This window comes from Erithacus rubecula (genome assembly GCF_903797595.1).
Source record: "Erithacus rubecula genome assembly, chromosome: 5".
Classification (NCBI taxonomy): Eukaryota; Metazoa; Chordata; class Aves; order Passeriformes; family Muscicapidae; genus Erithacus; species Erithacus rubecula.
The window spans coordinates 23907201-23933164 of NC_136687.1; the positions used below are offsets into that span (position 1 = coordinate 23907201).

Here is a 25964-nt window from a genome sequence, read left to right on the forward strand (position 1 = left end):
CCATTCTACATATTGTCAGCAGGCATCCTGATAAAATACAGGAAGACTTTACAGTTTGCTTCATTCCTAGTTTCTTTCTTGTTTTACATCTCTTCCACTATAGGTCCAACATAAGTAGCAGCATAGTACTGCAACAGCATCTACTCACAGCAAAATTTTCCTTAAGAAAATTGCTACTGCTTTTGTCACTTGTGAACAGTTCCCATTTCCCAGTGAAAATCCCCTCAGGGGCTTGAAACTTTTACTGGAGGGAAGCATTCATAAATACATATGTTTTCTCTTATTAACAAAAGTAAATTAATTTGAGCTGAGATTATTTGTTAAGAACCAATGTGGCTGTTAAACAGTGAACATCACATGGGCTTTTTCCTTTCCAGAGATCTCAGAGCAATACAGAAATGTACAATGAGCACAAAACCCACTTCCTACACACACACTAGAGAATCATTCTTTCCCATAATTTGGACCAAAATCTCAAAGAATAGGAGGCAATTTCACTAGAGGAACTGGAGCACTTCAGCAGGAAGGCAGCACCGCCCTCTTCTGGCTGAGAGTAGCAAAGTTCATCTAGAGAACCATGTAGCATCAAAAAATCTAAACCAAGTCAGCTGTAGACTCACAGGGATTTGTCCTTATTTTCTATGCAAATCAATAAATAAAACATGACCCAAAGCCACTGAATTATTTTGCCTAGACTAGTGAGCAACAGAAAATGAAATATTTTTTAAATTATTCTGAAACAAGTAGTAATAAATATGTAGTAATTGTTACTACTTTCTTTAGTAGGAGTAGTGATACTGTCCTGCTATGAGGAAGGGAAAACTTCACAGCCATGTACAACTGAATACAACCAAATCCTTTTACATTGTCTAGATCACATTATAGACTGTGTCTATTGATCACAGTTTGCATTTTGTTTATACATAAATTCGTGGAAGTTTGGGTGAGATTCAGTATGTCCTATCAAAAACCGTGTCACTGACTCAATAAAAAACTGGCTAATGCACATGTAATTTTACTGTGGAAAAACAAAGCAAAGCCCATCTGTTTCAGCAACAAAAAGACAAACACTATTGTTCTTTTCATCCACTTTCAGGACTGCTTTACTTCAGCAACCCTCAAGCTGCAAAACAGCTCAGTGGAAAAGCTGCACTCACAGGCTGGATGGGTTGGTGAAGTGCTGCTCAAACAGACTGCAGCTACATGGATGCTGGTAACAACATTGGAAGATGTCACCAAAACATAATCAAAGCACCATTAGAACACACATCAAGAGAGTATTAATAAAGGTCAAAAAAAAAAAAAAAAAAAAAGAGGTATTGTCAATATTTTTGCATTTATCCGCTTAAAATGATCCTAGGCTTTTTTATAATATTGTTAGTCAGGCTTTGACAGTGAATTTATGAGAGACACATCAGTGACACATCATAGACAAAGCCATAACAGCAAAAAGTATTTTTAATTAGCTTAGCAATCATCTTTTGAAATCAAGAAAAAATTCATTACCTTACATTTCATAACTTTTAGAAATATTGTGAATAATGATGACAGCTATTTAAGCATCAATTAGATTCTCCTTCATGTAAGCCAAAATAGACAGTGACTCCATCTAAGGCTACACACCAGAGACAAGCTAGTAACCAACACTAAAGAAGTTTTCTCTATACTGTCTGATTTCATCCATGTGTGCATAGATCCAAATCACACGAGAATTTTCCTGTATGACATTATGTTCCTTATCCCTTTAAAATATACAAAGCAGTTCATAGAACTCAAAAGTGTGTGACAGAGAGAGAATATTAGCTATAGAATGAGGGGGAAAAAGCATAAATATTTAATAAGACCACCAAAAAACATTTAAACACCATTTAAATACCTGCAAGAAAACACAAAGAGCTACATGAGTTTCAATTTCTGTCCATGAATTCTACAAAATCAAAGAGTTATATATTCTTCAGAAAGGAATTAAAGTACTTTCTGATATGTAAGCTGCTGTGTTAAGGTACTTCATTGATTTTAAAATAGGCATTAAAAATCTACTATTTATTTTTAATGCCTTTGGTTTTACAGACTGACAAAGCAAGATATTTGCCATAGTTCACAGGGCAGTTTCCATGACTCACCTCATGTTGTCCAAGACACTCCCTGTTAAAAAATAAAAAAAATCAGAGATTTAGAAAATGCATATTTTAGGGGACTTAAAACTTTTATTTTTTAAAAGTGCAAACTTATAAAATCACAAATCTATGCAGCTCAATTCCTCCTCCTTTTCAACAGTTGTTTGGATTGCTGCATTTTATTACAAAAATCTCAAATTTTGTTTCATGTGCAATTTAATTGTAGTTGTATATGAAATCAGTTACCTTTTAGAAAGTAACCTGCTTTTGTTCTAAATACTGTCTTCTTTGTCTCTACTAATACATCCTATTTTTCAGTTATTTTGGAGATCTAGTCTGAAGAAGATTTTTTTTTTATTTTATTCTTTAAAAAAAGAGTTAGTTATTTTGTGTCCCAGAAGTTATTAGAAAAAAATAAAAAAATATCTGTCCATATAAAAACTATTTGTAAATTGGTTTTTATTTTTATACTTACACTGGTATAGGAACCTGACAGGGAGGGCATGGTAGTGCAGTCTGAATGAAGGCTGGCTCAGATGGCTGTTCCCAAGGCCCTGCAGATTGATGCTGAAGAGCAAAAGAGGCCAGTTGAATACAAAACACAAACTGAACTATCTGCTTGACCATAAGTAAATGTAACATCTAAAGTGTTTCCAGCTCTAAGATATACACTTTCTAGTAATTAATTTTTTACTAATGGAAATCTCCACATCCCGTACAGACAAAAAAAACTACAGTTTTATCCTTAGCCTGGTTAAGGATAAGAAAATTAAGTCCTGTGGTTCCTTGTGCTAAAAATTAACCACCAAGCCAAATGAAAAAGATCAGTAAAATAAATTCTAACCAGTTAATGAAGGTAAAAATATTTCAATTAGTAAGTTCAATTACCATCACGCAGTGTGTAACACATGTCATGTTAAAAACTGTCAATTTCTGACTTGTGCAAAATTTGACAGTTTGTAAATATCAGACTTAAAATTTATTTTTTTGTTCTTATGTTAAAAGCAATTGCTTGAAGCTGAAATTAAATGTTTTTAATACAACTCCAACAGGAATCTTACAATTTTTTGAACAATTCAGTTATGCATTACAAAATTACTTAGATTGCAACAAAGGATCTAGAACCACTTAGCACCATGCTGAGCAGTACATGTACCTCTGTGCTTGATTATGTGTTTACTCTGAATTCCAAAAGCCTCAAAACAGAAGATTCAGGTCAAACTCATGCTCATTGTTCTGAACACAAGTAATACACCATTTTTCACTGTTTTTTACTTACTAAGCCAGTTTGCTTCACAAGTGCTTCATCATGGCAGGAAACAGGGCACAAGTGGCCACAGGTTAAGGTTTTCTGGCAGGGCTGGCGACAGGGGGGGCACCGCCCAAAGTGACAATAGTGTTTCTCCTGGGTAGAATGGTGACAGGTAGGTGGCCGACTGAAGTAAAATCCAAGAATGAATCAATATGACAGCAAGAAAATTAAGTTACTAGGCAAGTATGTTCAAATGAAATGAACAAATTGGTGGTGGTTTTTCAAAATTAGTTTACTTCTCACCTTCAGCAGGTGGTTAACATTACAATAAAATTAGAGAGGTATTCTAAATAAAATTAAAAATCAAAGTTGTGTTTACATATTCAAACAGCTGTTTCAATCCTAATTCTACTCTGCACTACATAATCTTGCTAAACCCCAGCAGAAAATACTCTTTCTCCATTTGCTAGTAAAGTTTTCTAGATAAACTACCTCACTGAGGTACTTCAAAACATATCAGAGATGACTTGAAGAAATGAGCTGAACTACAGAGTTGTAAGAGCTTGGTGAGACAGAACCTCCCCCATGAAGCAGGCAAGCTACTCATGAAACCTCAGTATCAGAGACGTATCTGATAGGAAGGATTATTGCTAATCTCCATCTGCCTACTCAAGGATACAGAAGACTGAGAAGTAGTAACGGTAATCGTACAAGGAAAAGTTTTTGCCTTTCAAAGTATATTTTACTGAGGGGGAGAGGAGGGGGACTCACTGACTCCAACATTTTACTACTTTCTTTAATGACACTTCAAACTCCACTGAAGAAGAGGAAACAGACACACTTTATACTGACCTGCACAGCTGCTTGCATTTGGGAGGTTTGATGGTACGCTCTCTGCCACAGGGCACTTTAATGACAGTTTTTCCACAACTGCATTTCACATCTACAGTCTCCGGACATGGATTACAACTACCTAAAAATAAACATATTAACAATATGACAAGCAAGTCAGAAATAATCCCCCTCTCATATTTTAAAAAGAAGCCCAGTTGTTTCAATCACACAACACTTAGGTGTTTTCTATTTGTATTTCAGTCTTACATACCTATGAAGAAATGTCATCTTCCATCTAAATTCAAAAAGGGGCACTGAAAAACTGGTAAAATAAAGTTTTGCAGATTTTGTATGATATTAATGTTCAGTCTATGTATAATGACTGCTTCCTTGAAAACATCCTCCATCTCTATATAATGTTAACAATCTGATGCATTTTACTCTTATCTGTAAAATGTCTACATTTTAATTTATAACTCTCCCACACCATTTCTTCACCAAGTGCCAACTGCTAAGTTTTACTATTGAGTAATTAAACAGCAATATGAATCTTCTAAAAAAAACAAAGACGAGATTTTAGCTTACTAATCATGTTGCATTCCGAAGCTTTAAAGAAAACAAGTGAAGTTATTGACAGCAAAAATTTTTAAGCAATTCTGACTTGTTAGCAGGATCTGAAAAGCAGCATTTCAAGAAGTAGATGTCTCACTGGCAGAAGGCTGCTGAAGAGAAAAGGATGGAAGCACTGCAGTCTTTATATTGCAAAATAAATTAAATAACAATATAATGTTCAGCATGCACAGAAACATAGAATCATTTGGGTTGGAAGAGATCTTAAAGATGATCTAGACCCAAATCCCCTGCCATGGGCAGGGACACCTTTCACTAGACCATACTGGTCAAAGCCCCATCCAATCAGCCTCAAACACTGCCATGAATAGAGCATCCAGAATTCTTCTAGGCAGCCTGTTCCAATGCTTCACCACCCTCACAGTAAAACAATCTCTTCCTGATATCTAATATGAACACATTCTCTTTTCATTTAAGCCATCCCTCCTTGTCATGCCACTACCTGCCCTTGTAAAAAGTCTCCCTTCATCTTTCTTGTAGGCTGCTTTAGAGACTGGAAGGCTGCCAGTCTTATCCAGGCTGAACACCACCAATTCTCTAACCCTTTCCTCACAGGAGAGGTGGTTCCACACCTGTCACCATCTTAGTGGCCCTTCTATGGACTCATTCCAACAAGTCCATGTCCTTCCTGTGTTGGGGACCTCAGGGCTGGATGCAGTGTTCCAGCTGGGATCTCATTAGAGAAGAGGGACAGAATCCCCTCCCTCCCTTGCTGCTCACAGTGCTCTGGATGCAGCCCAGGACATGTTTGGCTTTCTGGGCTGCCAGTGCTCATGGCTGGGTCATGTCCAGCCTCTCACAGCATCCATAAGAGCCTCTCAGCAGGGCTGCTCTGGATCTGCTCATCCCTCATCCCTCAGCCATCACCAGGGACTGCCCCAACTGCTGCAGCACCTTGCACCTGGTTGTTAAATCTCTTGAGATTCCCAAGGGCCCACTTCTCAAGCTTGTCCAGCTACTTCTGCAAAATAAACTGAAGGTCTAAAGTTATACTGCCCAGAGTGGATAATATGTCTACTAATCACTTAAATATCCTATTAAGGAAGACAACTGACTACATTCTCAAACACACAGAAAGGCAGAGATCAGAGATTCAGAGGGCCTGAAGATTAGGTGAGAGCACACTGTTCTCAAATCAAGTGTTAGAATGTACTACAGTAGGAAGCAAAACATTTCAATTCCCTGGCAACACAGTAATTTCATTAAGTATGATAAATATTTAAGGAAAAAAAAAAAGGCAAAAAAACCCAAACTACAAACAGAATAGATTAAGTTACTTTTTTTCAGGGACTCCTACTAAAGGCCAAGTGTTTATTATCACCAACCTCTAAAAATTCTGAGATGTGCTGCCTTTTAAAGGACTCCATCTGGGAAGTTATTTTCTAGGAGGCATCTATTTCCTTTAATATCAGTGGTCACTGGGATCTGACAGCTCATAGGAAAATTACCCTGACCTGGTATTACATAGTAAAGATAAAATAATTAATCATCACTTTCTTAGGTATTAAAATATTGAAATATAGGGAGAAATGCATGAATATAAATATTTTTAAATCAAAATAATTGCCTGTACTAGGAATACTTTGAAACATTTATGAAGATATTACTAACTGCACTATACTGTATTTTGTTAAAAAAAAGAATTTAGAAAATAAATTTATCATCCAGTATCATTAGTCATTACCTTAATTATATGAAACTCTTGTTAGTAAACAAACAATTATGCTCTTTTGATAATTACTCTTCAAAGTGTATATATTTGATATTTACATTCTCAAAGAATTTGATATTTACATTCTCAAAGATCACTATTTTTTTTTTTACAGACATTGCTTTATTGTTTCCATGTTAATTGTTAAAAATATTTGTCACTTTTAGCCAGGTTGTAAAATACAAACAGCATCAAATATAAACAATCATTCAACATAAAAGTTCATCCTACAATGCAGCATTAGCTCTTTGGTTTTCCAATCAGAATTTTATTCTAGGATTTAGTTATCTACCAAACTAATGTGGAAAAGCAATGTTACCAGTTTTCTTCTGATAGTACACAAAAAATTGCATATTTCCAATATTTCAGAGCTGCAAGGGATGGAGAAGAAAGGAAAGGGAAAGAGAAGAAGGGACACATAGAAAACCCAAAGTGCTAGTTTGATTTAATAGCAAGTTAACAGGTACAACTACCACATTTACCTGTCCTCTCCTCCTAAGAGTCACTGCCTCAGAAGGAAGACTGGCTGAACAAGTTGTGATTTATTTCCTGAGTCATTGCAATTTATACTTCAGAATACTAAGTGAAATTATAGAGGCTACTTGGCTGCTGTTTCAGCAGGGCAGCAGCTTCTATGGGGAAAATTGCTGAGAAGCCAGACAATCCTTCAGTCATTTCAATTTGACCCCCTACCAAGCAAATGTCAAGCAATCTGTCAAGTAATTTTGCCTGTTTCCAGCATCATTCAAACCAAGGTCACTGGACTCAGAAGCAAACTTTTTTGTTATCCTTCTTACAGTCAGTAACAAATTCTTATTTTCTTTTGCCAAGTAGATACCAATAAACATTCAAATTTCAGCATATGTTTTTTTTAATTTTAAGCCCTCTTGTACCACATGTTGCATTCTAGGATTTTTTAAAACCATCCAGACTTAATCAGAAACAGTCTTTCTGCTGACTGAAAAAATTTCTGCATGCATTTGGACTTTGTTATGGATATTCAATGAACAGAAATATTGGGAAAAGGAAGTCAAGCCATGGCTTTTGTATTACACAGCTGGAAAGGATACAAGAGCATTTTCAGAAGAAAAATATTAAGCAAAATCACCAGCTAAAAACTCAGGTTGCCACTATGTAAGTCCTTCAGTTCTAACCACTTTCAAACCACTAACTGAAGTTCTAAGCACTTTCAAACACACTGCCTCCACAAAAAGCCCACAAGCAATAATGGAGACAATTTATTAAGCACCACACACAGTCATACAAGCATGAAATTTGGCAAAAATAAACAATATTCCATCACAATATGGATTCTTCACCTGATCTTACCTCTGTGGCAGCCTGAAGGACATTTGTGATTTCTGCAGCCAAGAGTCCGCCCGCAGACTTGATCACAAGGTGGGCAGTTTCCAGAACAGCACTATTAAAAAAAAAATCATCAAATCTAACAACTGGAAACAGATATTTCTGGTATACACTTTCCCTCTTCTACTACCTAATTTTTTTCAATACTTATTTTAAAAAAGTCAGTGCACTTTAGTTAAATTTCCTCAAACTCATTCCAGAAAAAAGGCCACTCAAAGTGGTTTAAAAAAAAATTCAAATTACAAAACAACAAGAAAACACACGTTTGAATGCAGCAATTCAACACACTAAAAAGGCAGAGGGCTTCAAAAAGCATAAGAATGCTTAAAAACTTAAAATTATAAAATATTATAATATTTTAATCCCAAATAATTTCAGAAGATAGGACATCTAAAAGTTTACCTCATTATTCTGCAATTTCTTCTACTTTTGTTATATTGTCCCCAGCAAAAAAATGTCACTAACCTTTTTTTTAATACACCTTTTACCTCTGTAGTAAAGGCAGACAACTTCAAAACCAATTATCTATTTTCTATTCTTAAATAAATTAGTACTGTAAAAGCATCAGAACATTTCACAAAACCATCACTCAGTGGATGCTGTATCAGGAGAGAACATCATCTTTTCTATTAACTTGAAAGGTATCCTTCTTCCAACAAGAAACCTGCATTTTTCATCAGAGAGGTGTCCAGATTTCATTTACTTGTTTTGGATCTTTTCACATAAAATAAATGCACTACACCAATAATATTCAAAAATACCTAAGAGTAAAACTGTATTTTCTCATGTCTGTTTGTGGTAAGTAGTCCAATTTTCACAATGTATTAATTCACAAATAGCAGGCAACTTTCAGGCTCTCTTGAGTGAACCTTTTGACTTCAAACAAGAGGGGAAACAAAACTCCAATTCCCAACTATCAGACTTCTGCTGCTTGCACTGCTGTGTATTAGAAGGTGGGATGAAATGTTGGGCTGTTAAAAATAAAGGGTGTGTCCCTGACAAAGTTATAAGTGATTCCCAGCTCTTCCTACAAAGTAGGGAAATAAATTTATTTAATTACTGCAGGATGCTTAAAGCATCAGTGTTTACTGAAGAATCTGAAAGCAAAACTGCCATCAGGAACTGCAGAGTTGTCAAAATCCCCTCCCTATTTATAAGGCTAGTGAGTTTTACTTGACGTCATCCTTTTCAGAGAATTCTGGTACACTGAAAACTAGTTTCAGTGACATGGAAGAAAACTCCTCTTACCATACAGTAACACGAGGTGAAGCAACAAAGTGATGTGATTTTGTGCAGATTTTTTTTTTTTAAGTCAGCTAAACAATGCATTTGTTTGAGAAAGATGGCACTAACCTTCCTCCGGCACTGGTGCTTCTGACAGTCCCGGATTTTAGTGCACTTTGTTTCACACAGATATGGCTTATGGCACGGCATGCGCTTGGTGTGCTTCCCACAGCGACACTGCTTCTCAACCTCCTGGGCACAACACAACGTGTTTTTAACACAAGAGGAAAAAAAAAGGAAAATAAAACATTCCACTATTATCTGTAAAGGAAAGTTCAAGGAAAAGTAACATTACACTGCATACACAATGCAAGTGTGTCATGCAAGATAAGTGTAACCGCAAAACAAATTCATATCAAAAAATTCCTCTCCTGCACGTTGGAGTAGATTCACCCTTAAGGTATACAGATAATTTAAGAAGTACATGAGCAGGTTTGACCTTCATCATGGCTGTCATGTGATGGATACTATCACCTACACTTTGTAGCCAAAGCTGGTTCAGGAAGAAACAACTAAGACCTGACAGAGTAATGGCTTTGTAGGTCAGATCACAGAAGCTCCAGAGGTATCTAGAGTACAGTAAAACTTAATTTTCTTACAAAGAAAAAAATAATGCTATGTTGCAGCACCTCCCATCTCACTAATGAAGGAGTACCATATAAAGACAAAGCCAGAAGGAAGCTAGAAAAGATGGGGGGAAAATAAGTGTCTTTTAGGGTATAGTAATTTTAAAAACCAAACAAAACCAGGCCAAAGCAATACACTCATCCACAGGTACAGCCTCAACTCAACACAGTGCTCAACTACTTACAGTTGTGCAAAAGTGGGAGGGGAATAATGAAAGAACGTTGCTTTCAATAAATGAACTCCTGGACAAGATTTCATTTCCTTAGGTGACTTGCACTGTTCCAGGCACATAGTTTAAGAACCCAAACAAAATGTGAACCTGATAAAGACTAACCTGTCTGCATATTTCACAGGGACCTCGATGACAGCGCTGTGAACATTTATGCATGCCACATTCCAGAACTTTGTCACAACTATCACCACAGGTGGGCACATCTTCTGTACAAGGCAATGTAAACTCTAGATGAAGATAAGAGAAGCACAAGTAAACGCTTAGGGCAAAAGGAAAAGCCAAAATATTTAGGAAAAAAATACAATGGATAGTAAGTTCAAATGACAGTTGTCTTTTGGTTTTTTTTAAAAGCTTCTTTAGAATTACTTAGTTACTCAGATCACAAATTAAACCCCTGGTGCTAAATTAAGCTTTGAAAGCCATGCAAAAAGTTAATACACTGTCATGGTTGACTATAAGAAATTTTTATGGACCCTGCCCTGCAGAATTAGCCTAAACTACTGACTGAAAGACTGGAGGTCTTTTTATACAATCTATCATTTTAAAAAAAGTAGCTCACTTGTTTTTCCACACGGACAGAACCTTTTCCCAGAACGAGGACAGTCTCCACAGGGACCAGCATGACAAACTTGTTCACATGTGTGATTACCACATGGCAAACATTTCCCACACACCTGAGAAATTCAGAGAAACCAAGTGAACACAATGTAATAGAACTACATACCAAGCCAAAGCAAGCCAAGAGTAAAAAAAAGCAGTAGTGAGATGTTTCTGGATGGAATTTACTTTTTCAGAATTTTGTTAATAAATGTTGCATTTTCTGAGCTCAAAAAAACAAAAAAAAAAAAAAAACCAAACTGATCATCCCTGCAGTGATCCTGCCAGGAAAAGCACAGTACAACGAGGAGTTAGTGATTCAGAAAACCTGAGCAGTCACAGGTCTGTGCTGTGCTGAACACACAGCTCAGCCTTCAGGCTTGCATTGTGTTTCACACACACTTTGGCCACAGGATAAACTTCTTGCAGCAGAAGAGATTGGAGGAACCTCCCACTTGGTACCAGTGATTATGCTATCTGCATGTCCTTGCCTTTATCTAGAAGTGCAGCAAGAAGTTCTCATCTGAATATCCTTTCTGCTTGACTGTAGAAACTACGATCAAGGATGCTTTCTTGTAAGCAAGATCCTACAATACCTTCAACAACCAAAATGGGGTCTGCACAGCATGCTGCACATCCATCACAGCCCATTCAATGCTGCACAGCTATTATTTAGATTATACTCCTTTTCTCTATAGTGTTAGATAAAATAAGCTGCATTTTAATTGATACTTTACAGAGGCCAAGTATCTTTCTTACTAGGATCAGACTGGCCAAGTATCTTCTCCTGCAGCCTCCCCCCCACCATTTAATTTTTTAAATTATTTTTATTTTTTCTAGTCAGTCAATCCATAGCCTTGGTATTAAGCAAAGGCTGCAACTAGACACCAAAGAACCCATCACAAACCTTTCATTCTGCTACAGTCCTAAAAATAAGCATAAAACTCTTGTCTACCAAGCTGTGGTTTCATTCTTATTTTTGAAGGCAACAGCCGAAATTTCAACCTCAAGCGTCAGAAAAAGAGTATACAAAGTTAAATTCACTGCTAGGGTAATCATAGAACAGTTCCAGAACAGTAACATTTTAACTACTGTAAAAATTAATGGAGCCACCAATTAAATCTCAAACAATGCTGTTTATATTTTTGATTACGCTTTAAAAAGTTAAAAGATGCGTTTTTCTTACTGAATATGCTTTTTTAATCTTTAATACACCAGTTGATCAAATTTGAAAAAGGTGAGAAATCAATTTAAAACAATAGCTTCAACATACCTGATCACACTGCCACTGAGGACTTGCACAAAGTCTCTCTGCTGTCTGTCTCCCACAGACACACCGTTGTTTACTGACACGTGGACAAGGCTGACAATCTCCTGTATGTAATTGCAAAGTGACATTGACAGTAGGAATTGTAAAACAATGATGTGTCTTAAGTACAAAAACAACTACTGCTCTGAAATTTCAAAAGGTTGGCCTACCTGCATGACAGGGATTCTCACAAGCATGCTGCCCACACAGCAGTGTTCGCCCACACGGCAGGCGGCAAGACCACTCCTTGGCACTGCACCTTCGGGGCACTGGCTTGGCTTTCTTACAGTGACAGGAGGTTGTGACCATCTTTGGGCAAGGTGGACATGGTCCTAATTACAGCAAAAAGAGCATCTTGCTAATGACCATTCAGCAAATGCAGCCTTGACTACATCACTTTTACTCTGAGAATTTTAAATATACTTAACAGATGTTAAGCTGAAGTGTGTAACAGGTACCTAAATACAGGTCACACAACCAAGAAACAGAGAGGATTTACCTGGATGACAAAGCAGCAAACATTTATGACCACAGGAAGGTTTGAATTCCCTCTCACATATCTGACCACAGGAGTGAGGTACCAGCCATGGGTCCACTGTTGGATTCTCCACTTTTCCACAGTAACAGTAATACCTACTGGGAGTTTCAGAGCGTTTGTATTCAAACCTACATTTTGGACTACAAGGGAAAAAGGAGGGAAAACAAAAGCAACTTTTAAAAACAATTTTTAAAAAAGCTATTTTTATAATTTTGGTTTCCCATGCTTTGTTTCAATGCTACCAATTAACATTCTTACAACTACTGTAATGAGTAACAACAATATACAGTAAACAGAATGAAGGTCTTTCTATATATTTCACAATATATTAGTTAGAATGTCTAAAGAATTGTCCTGTTAATGCAATTTCTTTTCTCTAACAATATATATAGACAAAAAATCAGCACAGCAAAAATCAGAACAATTTCTATGTCAAGCAATATCAAAAAAACCTATGTGACAGTTAACCTATTTAAATAGAACCAATTAAAAAAAAGAACTAAAAAACCAGGGGTTTACTAGTAGCAGTCTATGTAAAACAAAGTTTAGCAATGCTATTAAAATTATTAATGCATAATAATTAGAATTTTATCTGAAAAATTTAGATTCAAGATGTACACCTTCATTCTTCACCCTTGATGTTGGCAGAAATTTAAAAATTCATTATTGCTTAATATAGATACACACTAGAGGCCTGAAATTCATAAAGTGTCACAGGCCCAACAGGCCCCATGCAAGCCATGACCAAGATAGGCAACACAAGAAAGAAACAAACAATTCACACTGGGAAAAGACAACTGACAAGAAGGTCCCCCTGAAACTATGAAAGACCTGAAGCACCTATGCACTCATTTTTATCAAATAAAACATAAATTTGCCCTGATATAATACATTACAGACCATGAACCATTTCTCAGCAGCGACAGCATTTTAGCATGTCCTTAAATGTAAAATAAAATACCATCTGCTTGGAGTTTTTTTTCATCATAAACATTCATGCTTAAAAGCAAAGTAAGTTCATAGTAGAAGAGGCATTACCAACTTGAGATGCTGCCAGCCAACAACTGAAACTTTATTTCCGAAACAAACCTGCTTAGGCAATTTTATTCGTACAGCCACATTACTACTTTCTTCATTATACCATCTCAAGGAAAATTGCAAGACCTGATTTAATGTTTGGATTATACTGAGACTAAAAGAAAAATAAATAAATCCCTACATCTTGCTATTTGACAATATTTTTTAAACTTATTTTATGGTTCCAACTTTATAAGTGAAATATATATAAAGCCGTTTATAAATGAATGTCAGAAGCTGAGACACATGACAAATAAGTTACTTTTTCAGCGGTTAAAACAAATTTGATGCAGCAAGGTTTTAATATCACTGTGAAATTTTTCTGAATCCTGTTAATGAAAACTTCAAAATAATCTTAAAAAGCAATAGCAATAGTCAGTCTTCTAAACTCTTTTTTTTTTGTTGTTGTGCACATGATATTCAAGTACTACTCCTTCTAAAGGAGCACCAGCTGACATGGTTTTCCCAACAGAAATAACTTCATAAATGTACCAGCTCCTGCTCACCATGGCCAGGGATAATCTTTCTTCCCAAAATCATCATCAGTCAAAGGAGAAGATACAAGAAAGACGCTGTCTTTGGCCCACTTTTGGATACACACCAGATGAAATATACAAAAGCATCCACAACAGCTCCAGACCTAAAGAGCAGACAGACATAGGTGTCAATTGTTTTAAGTGAGGTTTCTGTCTAAAGAAATCTAAGCCTGTTATTTCTCCCTTTTAAAATAATTTTTCAAAGATAGATTACACCCACTGTTAGATCAATATTAGGCAGTTTTAATGTTACAGATTCATACCTGTATTTTTTCCAGTTCCCGTGGGAAATTTCTGCCAAGGCTGATGGAGCCCAAAACACTCAGATAATCAGAGAAATGTTGATTTAAACACACTGTTGGAGGTCACAAAGCACAAATTGATGCCCAAAGAAGGACTATTGCCAGCTTAGCTCTGTTGAGACACAGCTTTGTCTAGCAAAACTGCAAAGTCTCAGGGATGGGGACTCCATTCTCAGCAAGCTATTCCAACTGTCATACTACCTTCTTAGTATCCAACCTGCACCTCCCAAGGCCCACTTTGTGCCCCTCTCCCTTATTAAACCATAAAGATGACTTTGGCTTTACCCAAAACTATAACAATTTGGTAAGAAAAGTGCAGAAGAAAATTTTAACTATTTTTTTTAATAACTCAAGACAATGTTATGAAATAATACTGTGGAAATACAGAGACTTTCCCCATTAACTTACAGAGGACAGTGCCAATGACTAAGTTTCTAGAACTATGGTAACTTCCCAGAACTAAAACTAAGGAGGAGACATTACATAAAAAAAAACCAGAAATGGCTGTAATTATACAGATTCAAGACAATTAGAAAACCACTGAGTTATAAAAGAAGGCTTTCAAGTTACCAAATCACCTCACTTCTGCTGAGATAAGACTAACTCTATCAAGAGCCACAGAACTTCAAATATCAAAACAAACATATTCATTAAGGTCTGAAAAGGTCTGAAAGAATATGGATTAAATATTCTAATAATTCATGCAAAATATATTGCATTTTTTTTAGAAAGAAGTTACTGACTACAGCTTCATTGGGTACTTGTAGTCTGCATATACCTATCAAAATAATTTAAAATATTTTCTGCACTTCTTTTCTTTTTGATGTTTAAACATACAGTTACAAACATGTTTTTTATTCAAGTAGTTTTAACAGAAAAAGGAAAAAATACTTGTCCTGAAATCTCTTCCATATAAAATGTACCTCTATGAAATAGGACAAACTTCTCTGACACACACATTTTTTCATCTGATCAGCATTGAGGGCAGCCAAGTTTAGCTTCCCTGCTCTAAAACTAACAATAACATCTCTTAACTTTCTATTATTTCATGTTTTGTTTTGTTGCTCTATAGATTGATTATTAAATACACAATTGCAAGCAGTGGCAGTCAAGCACTTATCTTTGTCACATGCTACTACCTAAAATTTAAAAATAGCTATTTTACACTATGATAACAAGCATACAACAAAATAGACATATTCTGATTACAAGCTACACATACAATCACTTCCAGTGTTTCAAAATCCAAATATACCAAATTTGCATGTAGTACTTTTACCATTGTAAAAGTATTGTATCAATCCCAAAAAAACCCCATCTATAATATAATATAAGCTATTCAGTTACATTTGTTTTGCTCTAAAATATTACTTTCAGCTGTGATTGTAAAGTACTTACAGCTTGGTTCCTTTTAACTGAAGCAATGCAGATGAGACATGTCATGGCCCCTGACTGAAAAGCCTCATTCATGTACTGTCTTGTACGTTCCAGTTCACTTGCATCTCCATCTTTAAAGGATAAAGATTTTTAAAGCAACCAGTAAGGTTGGATCTGTTATTTTGTACATGTTGAGACTGCTTCAAAAGTATTTTTTCTCTGAATAAAGCCAGCCATGTATTATTAAAAAGCCACACTTAGGACAGTTTAAAGTTATAGCATTGCTTCTGCACAAAAAGACAAGAAGTACAGCCAGCATACACTACTGGGAAAAAGTATTTTTAATGTAAGACATCATGACAGAGTGCCTTCCTTTCAATTACAGTAAATTTTTAATACACAATGATACTGTGCACTGCTTATACTTTCATACTAAAAGTCAATAAATGAAATAAAAAAAATTACCAGTTTGACTGGTGTAAATGGTAAATGTTTTGTCCAAAATCTTCCCTTGTTTTACTTCAGCATCTTCATCATCATCTTCAGATGAGGAGCTTAATTGTTCTTCAACTAGCTTTTTTGCTGCAGCCTGATTAGCTTTCTTAATTTCATCAAATTTCTTCTGTGAGGATAATTCTATTAAGAGAAAAGACTAACAATGATTAATACCATGATAGCTAATTTTAAACACCACATCCAGTGCTACATACTTTCAATTGTCCTTTTCTTTAAAGAGTTTGCTGATTTTATTTTTTTAAGAGTATTACAGCACTACATTTCCAATACCAAACAAGAAGATAAATTTTATTTACTTCTTCACTGTGCATTATCATAAAATTCACATAAAATTATCTGTCAATTACTACTGACAAATCCAACCTAACATAGCAGAACATAAGCAACTAAAATGCTGCTTTATGAAAAGGATACTTAAAAAAACCCACACATCCCACGCAAACACAGCTGTCACAGTATGAGGAAGAAAAGAACAAACAAGACACACGGTTTTGTTCATAACAAATTTAAAGTTGTTATAACTTGCAGGTCCCGTACAGGTATTTATTCATCATTGGCTATTCTTAAATTATGACTTCCACTGATCTCCCTCAAATTCAACAAATCTTTATTGCAATAGCATATTCATGCTATTTCACAGGAGATCACTACCTTTCCCTATTAGACCACCAGACCCAGTATCTTTCCAGAGGTTTCATCAAGTTTAAAGGCTCTTCTTAAGAAACTATGCTGCCATTAAAAAGAGCTGTCTTTGGCTCTTCTCCGGTGTATTTCCCGAGGATGAGCTTGCACTCACAGCTGCCGAGGGTACCAAAAGCCCGCACCTTGCCCAGCCCGGAGCAAAGCGTTTCCCTGACCAGCGCACCTCATGCTGTCCCTACCGAGCAATCCCCCAGGGAGTTTCCAACCAGAAGGAAACAGATGTTTCATCCATTACTTTACACTTTGCTCTTCTGCTCCTATAAGAAGACGGTGCACCCTGGCAAGGGCTTAGCCCCGCGCTCCTCGCCACTGCCTGAGGCCTCCGCATCTCTCGGCGGCAGGAACCGGCAGGCACATGGCGAACACCGGCTCGACACCGCCGAGCAGCGCGGGAGCGGGGCCGGGGCCCGCCAGCCTCCCTTCCCCGGGAACAGCCCCGACCTCGTCACCTGCAGGGGCTACGGGCCGCCGCCAGCGCCCTGCCCGGGGCCCGGCAGCGCGGGCAGAGGGCACAACGCGACACTCACCGCCGGCCCCCTCGCCGATGGTCCCCGCTGCCGCAGCGCGGGCACCGCCGCGGCCCCGAGCGGCCGGGGGCCGGGCGGCCGCCCCGGAGCGAGCGGCGAGCTCGTCCCCGGGCCTGCCGCGCCCGCGGCCCCGGCCGCCCTGACGCCACTGAGCCTCCATTTGCGCCTCGCCAGAAAGCGAAGGACGCAGCGAGACCGCTCCCTCCGCCCTCTCCCCGCGGGCACAGCCGCCCGGAGAGCGCTCCGCCCGGCCCAGCCCGGCCCGGCCGCTCCGCCCGGCGGTGGAGGCGGCGGGGCCACCGGTGCTCCCGCGGCAGCGCGACTACAGCTCCCGGCGCTCCCCGCGCGAAGGGCGGGCCGGCCCGGGCACCGCCTCAGCCCGCCGGGCTCGCAGCCGGGGCTGCGGCTCTGTCCCTGGGGCACGGTGTTCCGGCTCGGAAAGGGTGTGGGGTCACCCTGTCCGGGCTTAACCCAGCGCTGCCACGTCCACCACTGAACCATTGACGTGCCACATCTGCACGGCTCTTAAATACCTCAAGGGATGGTGGCTCCGCCACTTCCCTAGGCAGCCTATTCCAGAGTTTGACAACCGTTTCGGTTAGATTTTTTCTAGTGACTAGGAAACCTAGTTACTAATGTAACTAATCTAACTAATGTGAACTAATCTAACCTCTCCTGGCGCCACTCGGGATCATTTCCTCTCGTCCTGTCTCTTGTTGCTTGGAAGAAGACACGGCCCCCTGACCCCGCCTCCCTTCAGAGGTTGTGTCAGCCGTGGGGTCCCCCCGAGCCTCCTTCCCTCCACCATTAACTTCTGCAGCCGTTCCTGCGGCATGAGGCTCTTGCAGGCGTTTTCTTCATAGCTCCTGTAACTCCTATAACTTCACACCTCCTGCAGAATGAGAGTTAAAACCCACCCCAAAGCCTGTTTAGAAACTTCGCTGAAGTACATCCAGAAAGTTTCAGTGCACAGAAACATATATTGAGGAACCTGTGCGCCTCCCAAGTTCTGACAAATAAAGGCAGGTTGAAGTAATTTTAATTTTATTGACATTTCCTTGTAGCACTTGCATTATGTCGTGTGCCAGGGGGAAACTTTGCATTTAGCCTTTTTTCAGTAAATACCTTCTTATAAAAGTTGTTATAGAAGATTTCCAGCCATAACTTGTCTGAAAATAGTAAGCAAACCACGGAAATCAATTCTGTTTTTCTGTTTTATTTTAAGTAGTTTAAATCAAAGAATTTTTATTCTCGAGAAAGAGGCAGCTAGTGAAGGATCGATTAAAATAAATTATTAACAATAGGTCTTTTCTTTAATTAAAACTTCACATCACACATTTATCTAAAAAAAAAGTCTTAAACACTTCAACAAAGGAGAAAAGTGCCTAGTAGCCATATAGGATAGGTTGCTGCTGGCATAGAGATTGCAAATTATATTCAAGACCTGAGCTGAAGAATGCTGATTGCAAAGTCCAACACTCACAGTACAGCTAAATACTAGAATAATCCTTGCTCCTGTGTACAGGGATAGAATCTTTACAGACACCATGGCACACCCTTTCCTCTTATCAGCTAATTAAACCATTTATCATTCAAAGCACAGGACCAACAGGGCATGAACAGCCATTTTTTATTAATATATACCCTTGGTTTTCCATATATATCCTATGCAATAAGTACTTCTGAAAATTTAATCCTTGCAGTAAATCAGGAGTTATTTCTAGATCTCTGGCATCCTGGAAAGCATCAACATTACAAAAAATAAAACAACCAGGAAGCAATGCACTTTATAAAATACCAAATTGATATTATTTCAATTTTATTAAGGAGAAAATGCAAGTGTAGAGATGTTATTGACAGTAACATGTACATAAGTATTTCTTAAGATTGTCAATCCAGTTGCTCAGGATAATCAGATTTCCCTAAGGAGAGAATTTTCCATTTTCTCATTACAGTCCCTCTCTTCACTCCCTTTCATCAAACTTAATGTTACATCCCTATGATCAAATTCTACTGAAAATACCCAGCTGCAAATAACTGAGGAAACCATTATTTTTTTGCCAATAAAAATAAATTAGGGGGAAATCCAAGAAGATAATGCATCTTAAAGCAGTTGGAAATGGATCTAACATATGAATCTATAGATTTGACCATATCAGAAGTAGTTAGGAAGAAAGAAATCCTCTACCAGTGGGATAAAACCAGACTCTTTAGTCATATTCTTCCCCCAAAAGCATCTACTGAAGATGCTGTAGGAGGATTATTTAGCCTGTTGCTGCCATGTCTTCCCCTTGCACTCTGCCAGCACAAACAAGTGTTACATTAGGGACATACACATTTTTAATTACAAATCTTCAAAACCTGATAGTCTGTGTTCTGCAGCCACATAATTTCATGAAACTGAACAATCTTTAATGTGTATTTTATTTGTATATTATTTCTTATTATTGTGAAAAGAATACTAGACTGTGAGCCATCTATAGCTTCCATATTGCTGCTTACAAAAAGTTGTATTTTCTCTCCTCTGTATTCCAGTCTTTACATATATTATCCTGAAAAAAGGACTATTCCAAACTGCCCACTTTTATTTCAAGGAATTAGCCAAAGTGTACCCAAGGAGTAATAGTATTTTCCAAATCTTACAGCCTTTAATATCATTATCTACATTGTAGCTATATCTAATACTTGTTATAATATCCCATACTTAATTAATTTGATGTTAATCAATAGATATTAAAATATGCTCACAAATGATATATAAAGGTTTTATATATATAACAAATGTACACAAATTTAATATAAAGGTTAATGACTTCAAATTATATAATCATTGCCAAACCTTTCCTTCTTTCCATAAGCAGACACAAAGAAATTATTTTAAAACAATCAGCAGTTTCCAATATTCAAATACAGTGAATGTGCATCTGCCATAGAGCAGTGTACAGAGTAAAAAATGCATTAGCAGGTAATACCAACTGTTTGTGCAGGAACAAAGTGTTTTCTTCCATTCTCATTCTTGATTCTTCCTTTTCTGCTCCAAAACTGCCAAATGCGCTGCTTGTGGGAGATTAGTGACCTTGTCTCTACAAATAAATCTTTTGTAATTGTCAGGTACTACAAAGATTAGAAATTGAGTCAACCTCAGTCAGCATTTGACCCTCAGTCTCATTGGCAATTTCCATTGTGTTTATTCTCCTTTTGACAATCCAGGTTTATCAGTGGATGCGTCTGCTTCTTCTAAGTCTGCAAACTCTTCCTCTATAATTGGCTTCAGTATTTTCTCTATTTGTGTCAGTCTTTTTTTCATTTTCTGTTGTGCACCTTCATACTCAGCCAACAACCTGGCAAACTTTGTTTGTAATCTGTCCATAGCACGTTCCATGTAGGCGACCTTCTCTTCCAGATCTTTAGGATCACTTCCTAAGTTTGCAATTTCAATGTCCAGCAACCCATCTTTCATTAGGATTTGCTTGCCTTTTTCTTCCAGCATGGCCTTTGCATCTGGATACTCTGTTAAAGCCTCCATGAGATCATCTTTAGACAGACAAAACAAGTCTGAGTATCCAATACTTTTAATATTGGCTGTTCTTCGATTGCCAGCTTTGCTACCCTTGATATTAAGAATGCTGATTTCTCCAAAGTAGCTGCCATCACTTAGGACCACAAATTGGGTAATTCCATCATCAGCAACTACTGCCAGCTTGCCTTCTTTGATAATGTACATCTCTCGTCCGATATCTCCTTTTCTGCAAATATAATCTCCAGGACTGTATACTTGGGGCTGGAGTTTCAAAACCAGTTCAACCAGTAGACCAGCTTCACAGTCCGCAAAAATCCGAACTTTTTTCAGTGTTTCCAGGTGAACATTGATTGCAATCTCTGCTCTTAGTTTATCTGGCAGATACTTCAAGACTTCTCTTTCATCCACAGCCTTTTTATTTGTCCACAGGTAGTCAAACCACTTTATAACTCTTTTTTCCATGTCCTTACTCACATTCCGAAAGTGCATATACTGCTTGATAGCATCAATCCTCGCTTGAAACTCTGCCCTGGCAGCATTCATGTTGGAGATCATCGAGCCCACGTTACCAACAATTGTAGCAAAGATCAGTACTCCAACCAAGAAGTCAATGACCACAAAGAAATACTCAGAATCTCTTACAGGAGGGGGAGTTTCACCAATAGTAGTCAGGGTCAGTGTTGACCAGTAGAGACTGTAGACGTATTTTCTAGTCAGGCGTGCAAATTCAGGATCTGAGGTGTTGGGGTAGACCCATGTGTCAGCCCCAAATCCAATGGCTTTTGAGATTGAGTAGTACACACAGGCATTCCAGTGAATAATAATCACAATGTACATGACAAGGTTAGAGATCCTGAAGATATTTGGGTAATTTGTTCTTGTTTCTGTTCTCTGGAAGAATTCAAACATCCGAGCTACTCTGAGTAGTCTGTTTATTCTTAATTCTGGGTAATTCAATCCTAACTTAAAGTATAAGAGATCAGTTGGTATGATTGACAGAAAATCTAGTTTGAATTGAAAAGATTTCTTGTATTTCTCTCGTAGCTTATGTTCTTCTTTCACCAGAAGACCTTGTTCCAGGTAACCTAAAATAAAATTGGAAATAATAAAAATGCTGCAGGTTCAAATGTGTTGTGTTTAATGTCAGTCCAAATCTACTTTGAAAAATATTTTGGGTGAGAATTGTCTTACTTCTTAATATTTAACTTCTCTTACTTTTTAATATTTAATTCCTTATTTCCAAATAGTAAGCTTATCTAGAGCTGAATATTTTTCTCCACTTTTCCACTGTGGTGAACATCTGAAAAAAAACCCATCTTCCCCTCCAAAGAAACCTCCATAAGCTATAGGAAGGATTATTAATGAGGAAAATAATTTAAACACAAGAATTTCAGTTCCATATTGAGTGTATCTACTTAATAGCTCAATAGGATAATATTTTAAAATAAATAGTTGCAGCTGAAGTTAATGGAATGTCTTGCTTACTCAATGGTCTTGAAAATCAAGCAAATACTTGAATCTTCCATTAATACAAAAAACAGATTTAGGTTGGTTTTAGGCTGGTTTTTTCAGAACCCCTGATTCTCTCTTGGCTGCATCACACGGTTCTTTTGTCTTGGTGAGTCATCTGCAGGTAGAAAAGCTTGTACTTGCATGTCTCAAACTTTCTGTGTCCTTTGAGTAATACATCAGAATTACATCAGAATTTCTCCTACTTATACAGTAAGGCTGCAGTCTTTCAGAAATCTATCTCAGGGTCTTTTTTTCACTGTTGCATCTCATTAGGGCTATTCAGATAAGACAAGTAGTAGTGTTTTCTCTAAAAAAAAAAAACAAAAAACCAAAAACAACCCTGGTGTAAATATGTAAAAAGGAATAATTAATCATTGAGTATATTTACCTGTCCTTGTCCGTACGAACATATCAGCAACATAAATGGCATCAGAAACATAATCAATAATAAACCATGCTGCTAAGTAATCGTGCTGAAGCTCATCAAAACAGGCTCTGAATATGAAAAAACAGAAGTAAATTACCATGAAACAAAAATTAAATGCTGGTGTGAATCAGTGATTAATAGAATATTTTTTTATCTAGTCAGGTATATTGTGATTTTCCAGGAATTCTATATCGTCATTAAAGGAGTACATCACCTTGCAATAATCATGGTCCAGTTGTACATGACAGGCATTGTGATGCAAAACAACCAGTTGTAATATACATTTCCTGCTGGATCAATGGTGAAAATATCTTTCTTCTTCCTAAGTGGTAAGTAGGGGGGAAAAAAGAGGTTTAATGAGAGATTTGAAATACATATTATTTTTGAGGAATTAAGCTTTCCAGAAATTATTATTGTGAAATAAATGGTCTTTATCAAAGTTAAACTTCCTTGCTCAAATACATGGAAGATATGAAGCTGGTGTGACTTGGTGTGACACAAACTTTAGAATTTAAATTTTGCTGAGCAAAGTTACCTTGGCAGTCTCACTTCATTTTATAGAGGCACGTGTGATTTTTTTTCTGCCCAAATAACTCTCTTGTCTGATAATTGATTTTATAATTACCAAAAAAAAAGACTATGTGACCAATGTTTAAATAATATAAATTATTAGATGAATCATGCCTTTCTCACAGGGAAAAGTCCAGCCTTGAGGAAGATAAAACATTGGCATAGTTTACATAAAGAAACCAAAGAACAGAACATCATACAACACAAGTTTCTACTGCACTGTTTTAAGTTAGTCTTCCTTAGCCAGAAAACTATGAATTTACCAAGCAGACTATAAAGCAACAAGTTTTAGAGCATAGAAGAATTTACTTGCTTGTGGGTGCCTTTGTGTGTGGAGGAGATTGCTTTATACTGGCACATCATTTGCTGCAGTGTGTTTTCCAAGAAATACCAGATAATCAGAATCCAAAGGACATGTATCTTGATTAATGCTTTCAGATCACCTCCATGCATGCATACTTCTGTTGTTTACATATGAAGTTAAGTCAAGCAACTCTACTCTAGTGAGAACAACAGCATCTTGACACTAATTCACTAAAGTATAAACATCTTTATAGGACATCTGTGAATGAATTTGTTATTACATCAAAAGCAATTTTATTATATAACATAAGTGACCTAAATGAAAAATACTTACACTTCTATATTTTCTTTCTTCTTCAACTTATCTTTATTTTTCTCCTTCTTTTCTTTGTTCTTTTGTGTTTCTCCATCCTTTTTTTTTTCTGGCTTGCTAAGAAACAGATTAACATTTTCCATTATTAAAGACCATAAAACATATTTAAAAAAAAAAACTAAATATCTTAGAAATAGTAGTATTATTACTTTTCGTCTTACCTTTTCTTTTCTTTTTTCCTTTTCTTTTCCTCTCTAAGAAAAAGAAAAGTATGATAGGGTCATGGGATGCACAACTCATTTCTTCAAAATCTATGTATTAGAAGCATCTGAGTTCAGTAAGGATAACATTATGCTTAGGAGTCTGGCCTTAAAAAAAGGTGCTTTTCTTATTTCTTGTTGTATTCACCTATAAATACTTTTGTTTTAAATTAATAGATACAGTATCAATAACTTTGGTAATAAGGATGATCATCATCATAACTGATGGGCATGAAGTTGAAATGTATGTGCAGTCTCTTTTGAACTTAAACTGAATGACATAACTGTGTCTAATGAAACTATTAGATATTTATTATATCTAATAATGTATTAGATATAATAATTCTTTATTTCTACTTTTATAATCAAGATTGCAGTACTCTCATTTTATCAAATGACAAAGATACTTACTCATCTTTATTACTATTATTGTTAATATTGTAGCGTGCAAATACTCCAGGTAGATATTGTTGCCTGGGGAACAAAAAACCAACACAGTTATATGATGTCTGCTGAAATTAAAAAAAAATAAATTCTCCCAAATATTTACAAGAAGCAATATATTATAATCTTAAAAACTTAGTTTATTACTAAGGCTGAAGAAAATTATTTTATAGTAAATATATGTGCTTAGCTAATCCTATGTAAATCATCAAACTAAAAAAACCAAACCAACACAAAATATATTTGACATACCTGTTTTCCCCTTTGTTCACTGGTCCAAGGTCCTTACTGGTGTCATGCACTACCACAGTAGGAACAATTGTATGGGAGTGATGGGTCTCAATCACTCCTACCTTCATGGTCAGATTTAACTTGGGTAATTGAAGAACACTGAAAAAAAAAAAAAGAATTAACTCATTTCACCACTAGAAAAGTAGCTTTTTTTTCCCCTAAAAGTGAATCCTTTACATCCTTGCTTTCCTAAAGATCAATAAGAATATTTACAATTTCCTGTCTCCCAGGACATTCCAACCAGACAAGAAAATGACTTGGCAACTGCTGCCAAAGGGAATGTTGTACACATCTTTAGGGAACCACTAATTTAGGTCTTTCTCCTGAGTTTTGACACATAGTTTGAAAATATGTAAACAATTGTGTTTGGAACATCTACCACTATGAAGTCAAATGCCATAGGGATCAGTCTTAAAGCAATGTATTCTGGCATACCATGAAGGAGAAGCAGAATGATACAGCTGGCATTGCTGCTAGACTTACTTGACTTCCCTTTTTTTGTCAATGAAACTAAAAATATGCCTATACAGGAAATAGGAGGGGAAGTCCATGGTTTTAAGCACTCATCAGACATGAATGACACATGCAAAAAGTAATTCAGCAATATCACAGAATAACAGAATATTCTGATTTGGAAGGGACCCACCAGGACCACTGAGACCAACTCTTAAGTGAATGGCCTGTACAGAGATCAAACTCACAACCTTGGTGTTATTAGCACTATGCTCTGACCATCCAAGATATAACATTATACAAAATAGAAAGAAAATGAGTGAATTTTAAGATATGAT

At 36.9% G+C, this 25964-nt stretch overlaps 2 protein-coding genes across 2 annotated transcripts in view; both read right to left on the reverse strand.

The window, feature by feature from the left end:
- The window catches only part of NFXL1 (nuclear transcription factor, X-box binding like 1), a 42797-nt gene extending 24947 nt beyond the window's left edge, over nt 1-17850 (reverse strand). Inside the window, exons 1-15 of the mRNA XM_079307037.1 lie at nt 17534-17850; nt 16254-16424; nt 15810-15919; nt 14080-14213; nt 12458-12636; nt 12129-12290; nt 11923-12023; nt 10612-10726; nt 10155-10279; nt 9263-9385; nt 7874-7964; nt 4222-4342; nt 3397-3553; nt 2593-2684; nt 2124-2145 (exon numbers count right to left, since the gene is read on the reverse strand). Coding sequence (XP_079163163.1) covers nt 2124-2145; nt 2593-2684; nt 3397-3553; nt 4222-4342; nt 7874-7964; nt 9263-9385; nt 10155-10279; nt 10612-10726; nt 11923-12023; nt 12129-12290; nt 12458-12636; nt 14080-14213; nt 15810-15919; nt 16254-16424; nt 17534-17693 — 1863 coding nt within the window. The 5' untranslated portion in view covers nt 17694-17850. The remainder of the gene's footprint in view (nt 1-2123; nt 2146-2592; nt 2685-3396; nt 3554-4221; nt 4343-7873; nt 7965-9262; nt 9386-10154; nt 10280-10611; nt 10727-11922; nt 12024-12128; nt 12291-12457; nt 12637-14079; nt 14214-15809; nt 15920-16253; nt 16425-17533) is intronic.
- A 2870-nt stretch (nt 17851-20720) lies between these two features.
- CNGA1 (cyclic nucleotide gated channel subunit alpha 1) lies at nt 20721-25241 on the reverse strand (the record flags this gene model as incomplete). The annotated part of the gene is made up of 7 exons (XM_079305575.1): nt 20721-22138; nt 22954-23060; nt 23207-23314; nt 24200-24295; nt 24400-24432; nt 24850-24912; nt 25117-25241. The coding sequence occupies 7 exons, from the start codon at nt 25239-25241 to the stop codon at nt 20721-20723; spliced, it is 1950 nt and encodes a 649-aa protein (XP_079161701.1).
- Nucleotides 25242-25964: the final 723 nt, after the last annotated feature.